The sequence below is a fragment of the Mirounga angustirostris genome, unplaced genomic scaffold, assembly GCF_029215605.1.
Source record: "Mirounga angustirostris isolate CCGP_5_RB_7025 unplaced genomic scaffold, mMirAng1.0.hap1 SCAF_3, whole genome shotgun sequence".
NCBI classification, from domain to species: Eukaryota; Metazoa; Chordata; class Mammalia; order Carnivora; family Phocidae; genus Mirounga; species Mirounga angustirostris.
The window spans coordinates 131065260-131077941 of NW_026991711.1; the positions used below are offsets into that span (position 1 = coordinate 131065260).

A 12682-nucleotide genomic window follows, 5' to 3' on the forward strand; every position below is an offset into this window, starting at 1 on the left:
GAATTCCACATAAAGCAAAAGTATCTTCCAATAATGAAGACAAAGATATTCTTAGATGTTTCAGATGGAAATTTAGATCTTCAAGAAGAAATGAAGAGCAAGAGAATTGGTAAACAGGTGGGAAACTATAAAAAATATAAAGCATAATTATATTCAAGAGAATAGACAGAAAAATAAAAACTGTGGCATATTATATAATAGAACACAACCCCAGCAATAAAAACAAATGAAGTAATGATAGACATACAGATGAGTAAGTGCCAAACATTACACTGAGTGAAAGAAGCCTTCCAGCAAGTATCACAAACTACATGATCCACTTTATATGAGGTGCTAGAACAGACAAAACTAATCTCTAGGTGTGGAACAGGAATTGAGTGGGAGGGATGATATACTTTCTGGGGTGATAATAACGTTCAACAGCCTATTAGGAGGTCAGAGCACACAGGTGTACATGTTTGTGAACACTGACCAAATGATACCCTTAAAGTTTGTACATTTTCCTTTGTTTTACCTTTAAAAAGCCCATAAACAGGGGTGCCTGGATGGCTCAGTCAGTTAAGCATCCAACTCTTGATTTCAACTCAGGTTGTGATCTCAGGGTTGTGAGAGGGAGCCCTGCATCGGGCTCTGGGATGGGCCTGGAGCCTGCTTACGATTCTCTCTCTTTGTTTCCCCCTGCCCTCTTCCAAATAAATAAATAAGTAAAGATAAGAAAACAAAAGGCTTGTAAACAAATACTGAATTCTAGTTAAATGTATGAATTATGAAGTGTTTATGGTGAGGTCTGCTGGTATTTGCAACCTATTTTGAAAAGCAATATGGAAATATGAAGAACTGACAGGAGGCTTGAGGAATGCATAGATAGATAAATGATAAACTAAATATTATAAAATGACAATTGAAGACTCTAGGTTCTGAGTGTATGGGCGTTCGTTACACAGTTCCGTCAATTTTTCTGTATGTTTAAAATATTTTTAGAATAAAAATTTGGAAAAAATGTTTGGTTCTGGAGCTAGATTATCTGGATTCAAACCTGGGCTTTAGCATTTTCTAACTATGACCTTGAGCAAAGTACTTAACCCTTAACCTTTCCACCCCTCAGTTTCCTAAACCATAAATGTGAATAGGAAGTGCTTACCTCACAGGGGAATGTGAGAATTGAGAGATAAGTAAGTATAAAGTACCTAGAACAGTGTCTGCTGGTTACCTCACAATAAATACTAGCTATTACTATTTTTAATCCTTTAAAGCATGGTAATTTTATTTTTTAGCCATCTTTTTAATTGAAATTATGATATTATTTCATGGAATTTATAAAAAGAATGGGCAGAATGTTATTTAATTTCTTTTTTTTAAAGATTTAATTATCTTAGCAGGTAAGGCAGAGAGAGTCTCAAATTGACTCCACGCTGAGTGTGGAGCCTAATGCAGGGCTCGATCTCACGACCCTGAGATCATGACCTGAGCTAAAACCAAGAGTTGCTTAACTGTGCCACTCAGGTGCCCGTTATTTAATTTCTTATTGATAAATCAAAGTAATAATAATATTCAATTATAATAATTGCAATACTATGACATCCTTAAATAATTTTTAAAACTCAAAGAGTTCTGCTTTTTACATTTTCTTCTGCTTTACTTATTTGTATCTCTTTTATCATCAGACTTCTAGATTTTATTCCTGCTGCTTACAAGTTACTTGCTTCTATCTGCTTCCTCTTCCAACGATTGCCTCCAGCTTATTAGGTGTAAACATCATTATAATAAGCTAGAGATGACAACCAACCAAACTTTACAGTTCTGGTTCTTCATAAAACTTCTCCCTCCTCCCTATCCCTAAGTGTCATTATTTTCTTATCCTGAGATATAGCTGGAAGGGTTGAGATTGATGAAGATTGACTCTTGGATAAATAAGGCAGAACACACATCTCTTAAGATTCCTAGATTCCACTCAGCTTTAGGAGAAGCTGATGCTATTTCTTTTTATCATAAGTATAATCTAAATCATGTCACAACTATTACCCAATGACTTAATGTCCCAAGGGTATAACTATTTCTATGTAAGTGGACAGATTGGAAGGCAGCTGGCCGGACAGACTTAACATAACATAAATAGCCTTCTAGTCCTGTAAGCAGACAAGCTCCAGTCTCCAAAACTGGCTCAGGCTTCATTCTATTTATTGCATAGCTAATTTATATTTCTGGATTCTTTGTGTATTTGCATCTCTTCACTCCAGTTGGTGATCACTTTGTTTCATTCCAACTATTTTTCTCGCCCCTGGAATTTACTCTTTCCTGACTTAGATGACTTTTGATTTATAGCTCTGACCTTTACATTCTCCGTAATTGTGTTCTGCCCAGAGTTTAGTCAGTTCCGGCTAAGGCTCCTCAATATGTGTGTCTGACCTAGTACTGACCTACTTTGGGTCCCAGTTCTGGGCTTTTGGTGGTTTCAGATTTCACGATTGCTCACTTCTATCCCTCCTTAGTTCCCCTGTCCTAACCCCTCTCAGACCCCTTGGAGCACATTATTGGAATATGTAATCTTGCAGGAAGAACTATGTTCTTATTTTCATTTATAATTCTATATTTTACCATTTTAATTTCAGATATATTTAAAAATTGAGCTTCAATTTTTCTTTAAAACCTGTTTTTGCATTTTGATATGTCATTTATGGCAGTAAGTTTAACCATGGTGTTTGCTCTTGACATAATTTATTTAGCAATCATTTGTGGAATATATACTCATTAGGTGCCAAGCACTGTGCCAGACAGCAGCGCTGGAGATATTAATAAAATATAGTCACTGAATTTAAGGACAATGGGAGACAGACTTGTAAACAAATAAGAACCAAGTCATCTTGGGCATATCTGAAAACTAAGCTTTGGGGGCGCCTGGGTGGCTCAGTCGTTAAGCGTCTGCCTTTTGCTCAGGTCATGATCCCAGGGTCCTGGGATGGAGCCCCGTGTTGGGCTCCCTGCTCGGCAGGAAGCCTGCTTCTCCCTCTCCCACTCCCCCTGTTTGTGTTCCCTCTCTCACTGTGTCTCTGTCAAATGAATAAATAAAATCTTAAAAAAAAAAAAAGAAGAAAACTAAGCTTCAAGAGCAACAAAGACTGAAATTAAAATCATCTCCAACATGTCAAAATTTCCAATAATCTCAGAAAAATTAATGTCTCTCTTCTTGAGAGAGGAGCAGTCAGACTGCTTCAGAATGACACAGTCAATATACACAATAGAATTAGAAGTTCATAACCAGGGTCAGATAACAAAGTCTCTCTTTTTGCATCTGATTGCAAACTTAGGAAGAACAATGAACAGAAGGAAAACTTAGTGGCAGTTGAAACACCAAGAATGGATGCAGCTGACTGGGAATAGGATCTCAGTGAGGGTCTCCTGCCTCACTAAGGAATGCCACTATATATAAAAGTGATAAAGACAATAGAAAGTGAGGTTGCCAGGAACACAAAAGTAAAGTTGATTCTGCCTTAAATATTCCTACTCGAATCTCCTAAGACAACAAAGGTTTTGATCCCTACCAATCAGTCTGTGAAAGGGGTCTAACCCAACATTCCAAACCCCTCAACGCCCCAAATTTCTCCAGATGTTCTCAAAACTTCTACTGCTTTGAGAAATTGACCTCTAGAATTTCTGAATTATCCCTTGTTACTCCAACAAAATGAGAAAGTTGTAAATGAGCCAGGATCTTCCTAGAATTGTATTCATAGTGAACCCAATCTGTCAGATCCTTGACCAAAAATTTCTGACCAGAGGCCATGTTAGGGCTCAACAATTGAGAGAAAAGTACCCTTTGTTACTTCCCAGAGGAATGCAAAGGGGCTCTCTCATGCAACCAGATTCTATAACTTGCCTTCAATCCTCAAGTACTTGATGCAACCGGCTCCAAGACTTGACCCTGGTTTCTGTTTAAAAAAATCCAAACTGGCACTCTCCCTGGAGCTTTTGGGGACATTCACAACTAGCTGACCTCCATGAGCATCCTCTTAACCTGCAGTGAAACTGTTAGATTTCCTTGAACCTTCATTGTTGCCCACCTTTTGAGCAGTAGAACTAAGCTCAGAGATCCACGAACTCTGCCCAAAATCTGTGACCAGATGGAAGAGTTCAAAACCAGTTGTCATGGAAGGCCAACCACAGACCTCTGGCACCTAGTTTGGCTCTGGGTTAGCTTGAGATGGGCACAGGACCTTGAACAATGTACCAGACCGTGGGCAGCTGACTAGATGTGAATCCTGGGGCCTCTGAGAGGACAGAGAAGGTGAGAGGTGAGAGTTGTATGGAAAGAAAATCCTCTTAATGCAGCTGATTTGAATTATACCAGCTCTTGACTGCATATTAGAAATCTCCTGGTGCTAATATTGAAAATCTAGGAAGCAGTAGCCCAACCCAGACAGACAATATCAGAATATCTTGAGCTTGGGCCCCTTGAGATGAATCTAATGCAGCTTGCCAGACAGAAAGAGTCTTTTGGCTGATATCCAGGCTTCATCCACCCACCTTTATAAAGCAAGCCGAGACATCATTACATTTTGGGGGATTGTTTTTTTCTTGTCTGAGCTCCTAACTATGAGAGATGAAGGTATACCAGAATTGCTAAGGCAAATACCTGCTTTAGAACATAACTTCTCCAGAAGATCCATATGTTTTTCACCTCTTTGGGTAGTTTTTTTTCCCTCAGCTCTAAAAGAGTCATTCTCTGTGTTTATTTGGCAATGATCTTACCAGATGTGGCCGTTTTGCCACAGAGGTCCTGGGGCAAAACAGCTCTAATGTTTGAAATCAAAGAAATGCAACTGGGACATCCACCTTATCCTATTGCTTCCAGTTCCATCCAAGATAATGAATCTATCTTTTTCTTCTACTCTTCCTCTTGTTTCCAATACATCTAATTTCATATTTAAGTAGCATGGCCAAAAGTCACAGTTTTGGAGGACAGTTTGGATTTATGCCTATTGTTGAGAACTAATTATTAATAACATCCTTTTTCCTTTTCAAAATCATCTTTAGCGGGATGATGAATGACGCCGCCATCCAAGCAGTGAGCCAACGTTCAGCCTCTTTAGCTGAGTTCCCAGGGAAGAGGCTACGTGGATAGAATTCTGTATCGGCAACTGCAGCTGCATCTTCTCAGAGATAATGAAGGACAGGGAAGAAAGAGGATTCCAGAAGTCAATGTTTTTCCTCTCTCCTATGTCATTCCCTCTTGCTTCCCCATCCCTTAGTTTGATTCCCAAAGTAGAGCCTGCCAATAATGCAGTCAGGCTGGGGAGACAGATTGCACACATGTAGGAAATGATTGCCCAGGACAGGCACAGCTCCCTTACTTTTCTCCCACCTTAGGGAATGGGAAACACTGCATCTAAATGATCAACCTTTATGCTTTCTGGGAAGCTGGAGTTGATCCTAGGATGAGCTAGAGTAGCTTTGCCAAAGAGAATTATGAGATGTTCTACTGTATACCAGATAATATATATTTGTTCTCCTAATGTATTTTCTAAAAAGATTTATAGTAGCTTACAAGGGTGTAGATCAGATAGCAAGATAATATAAATTAAGAAAAATGAAGCAAAAATAAAAATAAGACAGTGGATCCACAGAATAAGGATAATATCCCAAATGCCAATTTCACTCTGACATAGAATAGGAGATAAGAGTAAAAAGACTTCTCACTTAGTTTCCAAAGTATTTTCTCTATCAGACATGGACAATGCATCAAGTCTATTGCACCAATGACATTCAGATAACTTTTAAAAAAAAGTAATGATAGTAATGACAAGGCTGATAAACAAATTAACTAGACCTTGAGAGCTTGTTTGGAGGTTCTAGCAGGGGAGCGCAGCTACTCGTATACCCTTGACCGAAGAACAGTCCTCCTCTATCGGGGAAGGTCGTCCTCTTCGACTGAGCGCGCAGCTTCGGGAGGGATGCACATGGAGCGGTGAGGGAGGAAGGGGACACCCGCCTAGCCAGCCAGATCAGCCAAATCAACCCTGGCGATCAATGGGGTGACAGATGTCGCAGCCAGATCGCCCTCACATCCAACAAATTAACTAGAGACTGGAAGGTACTACATGCATAAGTGAAGGAGACAAAGTTAATGTGATCATTAAACTGAATCTATAGTGTTGAGAGTGTAGGAAACATACCAGCTTCAGTGAAGTGACCAATTTAGATTGACATTTTTGTTCACTCAGACCACTTAAATGCACTTCCCATATATATTATGGTTTATATTTCATCTTTCCCACATTCTGGGATGGCTAAATTCTCTGGTATAGAGCCTTTTCCCTTAGAGCTCTCTCTCCCCTTTTTTTCTCCAGGGTTTACAGCTTAAATGATATGAGAGGCACTGATTTTTTCTTATGGAGGGTACAAAAATAATATGATTGTCTTTTAGGAAGCAGAAAGCTATGAGGAAAGATGACTGAAGCTCATGAAATTCTGACAGATATGGATAAGATTAAAACAGTCAATCATTTTTATAGTAAAGGTCTAGAAGACAACATTGAAACTCTTCTCAATGGATGCAATCTTGATATGGAAGCAACAGGCATCATCCTTACACAGTTCATCTAGGAGTGTAAATAAGCACATTATTTTTTCTGTTTGGCAATTTTGCATGGGCCCAGCAATTAACTTGTCCTATGAATATTCTTGTTGAAGTTTGAAGAAAGTATGTTTGCAAAGATGTTAATCACACTATACTTTTAGTTTCAAAGACTAGAAACAACCAAATAGTCTAACCTAAGAAATCGATACCATAAATTTCAAAATGTTGCTATAATGGAATGCTATTTAGTAATAATGAAAAATGAGATACATATGTCTGTGCTCAGATGGAAAGATTCCCAAAATAAATTAGTGAAAAACCTAATGTTGAAATTGGCTTGCATTGTTCACCTTTGACTGAAGTATTTTATAAGAATTACATACATAGTGTTATATATGCTAGTGAATGCTTAATGATCCCCCTCTGGAAGGAAGGAAGTTGCTACATTTATGGAGAGGGGTTGTAAAAGTGTCAGGGGATTTTGTCACCTTCTGGTTAATATTTCTATACTACTTGAACTTAATTTACCATGTATATGTACTACCAAAATCCAGAAATGGAGAGTTTACACACTGAAGGCTTGGGAAAAAAGAACAGATTGACCAGAGTGGCACCAATCCACCTGGAATTTGGTAGCTGTCTCTCCTCTGGACTTGAACTGACTTGGTGTTCTGCTTTTTGATTATTTTTCCACTTCAGCTGCTTACTTCTTATTTAGTTTTGATGATCTTGTTCCTACTTTTACCTCTCCTGAGCATACAGTCTATCTTGCCTGACTTTCTCCTTTGTCTTTGGACCTGGATTCTTCCTGTAGCCCTGCTCTGATCCCAGGTCAGTGTATTTTGGCTTCAATATACCCACTTAATTCTGACTCAACTCCCTCTGACAATTTCAGCCAAGTATTCCTAGAATATATCATCCTGCAGAGGAAAAGGGTAAATAAGTAACTTTCAGAAACATACGTATGCATTGCCATTTTGTTTTGATTATAGTCCCTAAGAATTATAATCCAGGAATTCCTCTGGATTCAAAAACTAGGAAAACACCCTTGTAAATAAATGAGTACCACCAAAAATCCCAACAGACAGGTCCCAACTGTCCCTCAAATAAAAAGATCTCTTTTGAGGACTGAATTCCCCCCCAAAACTTAGTAATCTTGGATTCTAGTAATGGTTCATTAAAATAATCAGGAGCTGAGGTCTTCACAAGTATTTTCTTGCCAGGGTGGAGGAGTGCAGGTCATATACATTCAGAGTGGTACAATTTATACTGAAGAGAAGAAATATGGACAAAGGTATCATGTGACAAAATCTTAGTGTCTGGTCTCAAATTCACTTACCAGAATTAGCCCAAAGAAAGCTCAGTGGACATTTGAAAGCCCTGAGTGGGTGCAAGACAGTAAGTCACTGTGTAAAATGGAGTCTCACCAGGGTGAGCCATTATGACTAGTCATGGAGGCAGGGAAGGCTTCCAGGAACATGAAGGAAAGCTCCCTCAGTTTTAACTAAGCCCACTTGAACTTCTCTATGGCAGCCTTATGGTTCACTAGCATGTTTCACTTATTTCTATGGATACAATAACAACTTCCAAGCTGTGCCTGTCCAGCCCACCAAAACAAGAATATTGGGGAAATGCCAGAATCTTTACAGAACTAACTGTTCTTGTGACCCTAGTCAGTCAGACCCCTGACCAGAAGAAACTGGCCAGAGTCCATTTAAGAGCTCAGGAAGGAGGAATGAATTCTTGCCCCTGCTAGAGTAATACAAAGGAGAGATTGTTATATATGTAACTTCTATACCCATCAGCAATCCTGAGGCCTTTTCGCCTATGGTTTTAGATGCAATTAGATCTATGGAACACAAAATTTAAAAAAAAATTCCAAAACTGTCACATTTACTGGAACCCTGGAGGTCTCTTACAACTGGCTACTTACCTCTACTTCTGATCATTCTGAAAGAGTTGGTCTGCTTTTCCAGGATCTACTCCCACCTCAAAACTACTCTAGCTTTTCAAATGAAGAACCAAACACATAGATATTCAACTCCTTCTCATATTGAAGAGCAACTTTGAAACATTAGGGTGAGACTGGATATGGACCAGAGCCAAAGTTAGAGCCTATAATCAGGTGCTTGGACCCTGCAACCTCTGGGACAACTCAGAGAATTAAAGACTGGTGGATCAATTGCCTCACTCTGGCATTTGAAATAGAAGGGAAGAAATATTCCACTCAGCACCATATATTCAACCAGGTACTGTGGCTCCTAAATCAGCATCCTTTGGTTCTAGTTTAAAACCAAATGCTCTGTCCTACTAATCTCGGACTTTTAAAGTCATAATTTCTCTGGCCCGGGTTGGGGGGGTGTTGGTGAGGGGTGCTAGCTTCAGCATTTTGACCAACCTTTTGTTTGATGTTGATATAGTCAGTGTGGCACCTGCCTGCCACCACAATGATTGTGGTGTCCACAGCTGTCCACAGAGTGGTTACCTTCAGCTAGCAATAGGCTGAGTCAATCCAGTCAGGAATACTCTGTATATAACAGGGATAACTCTTTGCAAGGCAAAGGAGGGATCTCCCACTGGCATGGAGTACAACTAGAATAAGCCTGATTTATAAATAGCAATGAATGAACAAATCCATGGAAATTATGATCCCAGATAGGCTAAGAGATACAGACCAGCTGAAAAACATCCCTAGAAGCCCTCAGGTGAAAACTTACTCTTCAGCCTTAAAGGTTTCCTCCTTCAGCATTGCAGAGGTGATGACTTACTTACCTGGCCTTGGTCAACCCACACTAATAGAAGAGAAAGGGGCCAACTCAAGGAAAAATGAGATCTGTACAAGTTCATATGATGGTGGATGGCTACATCGTTAATAGCTAGTCAGTGTGGGTGGGACTTACAGATATCGTCTCACAGCTGACCAAACTGATACTGGTTAGTAAAAATAGTGGGACAAGAGTCCCAGAAATCAAGAACATCGCTTTTATACTAATGCCCCCACCATAAGCTTTTAAGAGAGGGTCTATGATGCTAGCCATAGGGTTGTCAGTCAATCTTTGAGTAGCCGCATTGTGGTACAGATCCTATCCTAACGAGATCTAGGACTGAGATGTATTAGGATACTTCTTCCCTAAGTAAGGTATTGAGCAAAATATTGCTGTTTCATTCCCAGGGTGCTTTAAAGCTGTATTCATCCTACCTGGGCAAAATTAGTCGGAGTGTATATCAACTACCCTACCAGAGCCTCTTCCACAGGAGGCTGTGAGACAGAATGCCAGGATGTTTGGCTCTCCCTTCTGCTCCTTAGTGGAGACTGATAAACTGCAGCAGGTCGTGGGGCCTGCCTATGTCATTGGGGGTCTATACGTCCCTTTTCTTGAGCCTACATCCAATTTCAGGTTTTTCTCCTCTTGTTTTCAAACACATCGACTGGAAAGAAGGGGCTCACAGTACCTCTTCCCTGAGTCCAGGATTACAGTGAATCCCAGCAGTTAAGAGTAGAATATTGTATACCTAAACTTTCTTTTCTCCTACATTAATTAATGGGCCAAATAAATTTAGCAATATCCAATCTACTTACGTCCCAAGAAGTATGACCACATACCTAAAATAAAATTTAAAGCTAAAAAGAGGAAGAGGGTAGAGCTTATTTTGAGAATATTCAAAAGTATTTAAATATGAATTATTAACCATGGCACACAATTTTGTGAAGATGGAGTCTCACAGGTTAGAATATACTTTAAACTGTAGAGGTACCAAGAGATCAGAACCTGGATTTGAATTTCTTTTCCTTTAGGGCACTGTAGTGAGGCTGTCAAAGCCCCTTTCATTTTTATATAAACATAAAATGAGAGCTAGAATAAGGAAGTGGATAAAAACACAAAACAATTCCTTATACAAGCAACAGTTACACACGATATTACATTTACAAAACCCTTCATGTAATCTGTGTTGTTCAGTCCTTATCAGGATATGTAAGCTTTTGATGTGTCATTTACAAATAAGAAGAATAAAACTTAATCAAAAGTTAAATAACTCATTTCATTTTTGAAAAATGAAAATCAATTTTTATAATTCTAAATTTCAAAGTCTTTATTGGACTTCAGCTTAGTATTGATTAGCCAACCAACCTCAGCAGATTACCTATGGGTCTTATCTTCTTGATTTGTAAAACTAGTGGCTGGATTTTAGAAACTTTAATTAGAGCTGGAAAATAGCAGGTATGGTGCACAAGACTCTGTTTACTACATGGCCCAGATTCTTTCTATTTTGCCAAAAACTACTCTCTTGAACAATAGCCAGGAAGAAAAGTATCCACAAAAATACCACCCAAACTGGGCGCCTGGGTGGCTCAGTCGTTAAGCGTCTGCCTTCAGCTCGGGTCATGATCCCAGGGTCCTGGGATCGAGTCCCACATCAGGCTCCCTGCTCCACGGGAGGCCTGCTTCTCCCTCTCCCACTCCCCCTGCTTGTGTTCCTGCTCTCACTATGTCTCTCTCTGTCAAATAAATAAATAAAATCTTTAAAAAAAAAAAAATACCACCCAAACTTCTCATTTCAAGAGAATTTTCTGGCCAATATCCAAATTTGACTCCATCATTTCCATTAATAAAAGGAGCATATCAGTGTGTCATTCCACATATTTTTATCATTTGTCCTGCTTTGACCAATATCCTAAGTATTGGAGGCAACATATAACAAGAGTCACAATGAATACATTATCACTTCTAGAAGAAAACTTCCAGAAGGTATTCAGTTTACAGGCTAACCAAGACAAAATCAGAAACAAACCTGTTGATCCAAACAATACCAAAATGCCCAGCCATTTAAACTGGGCACACCATTTCCCATCACATCTATGGCTCTGTTTTTTGTTTTTGTTTTTTTTTAATTTTTTAATCCATGCCTCTAATTTTATACTGTTGATTCACATATGAAAAGCACCAATTTTAAAATCACTAAGTTATTTAAAATAAGAGACAAGATTCCTTCAAAGTATACTCCATCCTGAGTAAGCTTTTATTCCCTCTATTCTATCATTGTGTCATGTAACCTAGAAGTCATTGCCATATAGGGTTTCTAGAAATTAGAAACTCTTAATTTCTGCTCTGTTAGTGTAAAGCATCTTGGCTTCAGAAGCTTACCGGGTGGGATGAGAAAACTGACCGGGGACACAGTGCAGAGTAAACATCCACACACCAATGCTGCCTTTGAAGTAGCTCTCTTAATTCAGGTCCAGAATCTTAAATCTACTGCTCAAGACTCTAAGGGTGTGTATGGGGTGGGGCTGGCTGGGGGTGGGCGGGAAAGGGTGGCAGCAGATGGCGGCTCTCACCATCCTGGGGCTGGGCACACAGCAAGAAAAGGCACTTACTTGCTACCATGTGACGGGTCTCCAGCAGCACCTGAGGGAACTCTGAGAAGCAGAACTCCCTGGAGCCCTTTTCTCCTCCTGGGCTTCTTTTTCTTCCCGGATCTCTCTGGCTTTCCCAGTTCTGGTTGCTTAGGAGGTGCTGCTAGGCTGGCGTCTCTCCTCACCAGCTGATGCTACAGGTCACGACGGCTCGGCGGTGAATGGGCCCCACTGGATTCCCAGCTAGAAACCGGGTCCCTGGGGTGGCTGCCCAGCCACTGGCCCAGAGAGCCCTCCTGGCCAGATGCGCAGTGGAGCCGCGCCTGCCGCCTTGATGCTGTGTTTATGTCTTTCCCACTCCTCCCTCCCATCTCCCGGCCACGCCACCGTCTCCCCCGCCCTCATCCCCAGGCCGGTGCGCGACTTGGCCATGCAGACCGGGCGTGGGCGGGGTGATGGAGACAGAGACCCGCAGCCGCCACCGCTTAGGCCTGACCGGCAGCTGCTCCGCTCGGGTCTCCTCCACAGCTGCTGGAGAAGGGAGGGGGCGAGAGGAGGGGATCCGTGAGGAGGGGGAGCTGATGCAAGAGCATGAAAAGATGGAGAGGATAGGAAGAGGGGGTATGCAGCTAAGGGTTTTGGAGGGGTGGGAATAAGAGAGAGAGGAGGGGAGAGGAAGAGAGGAAGGCGGCAAACTCAGATCTTCACCTCCAGTTGCTTTCTCTCTCCCCTTACCGAGCTGTCCCAGTAGAGCTTGT

At 40.6% G+C, this 12682-nt stretch overlaps 1 protein-coding gene across 2 annotated transcripts in view; it reads right to left on the reverse strand.

Annotated features, from left to right (window-relative positions):
- Positions 1–12252, reverse strand: part of SCN7A (sodium voltage-gated channel alpha subunit 7) — an 86555-nt gene extending 74303 nt beyond the window's left edge. Inside the window, exon 1 of one of the 2 annotated variants that reach the window (XM_064586643.1) lies at positions 11946–12252. In XM_064586643.1, the coding sequence (XP_064442713.1) occupies positions 11946–11955 (10 nt within the window). In that variant the 5' untranslated portion in view covers positions 11956–12252. Of the gene's footprint in view, positions 1–11715; positions 11825–11945 lie in introns of those variants that run through there. The other variant, XM_064586644.1, reaches the window with a different exon arrangement.
- Positions 12253–12682: the final 430 nt, after the last annotated feature.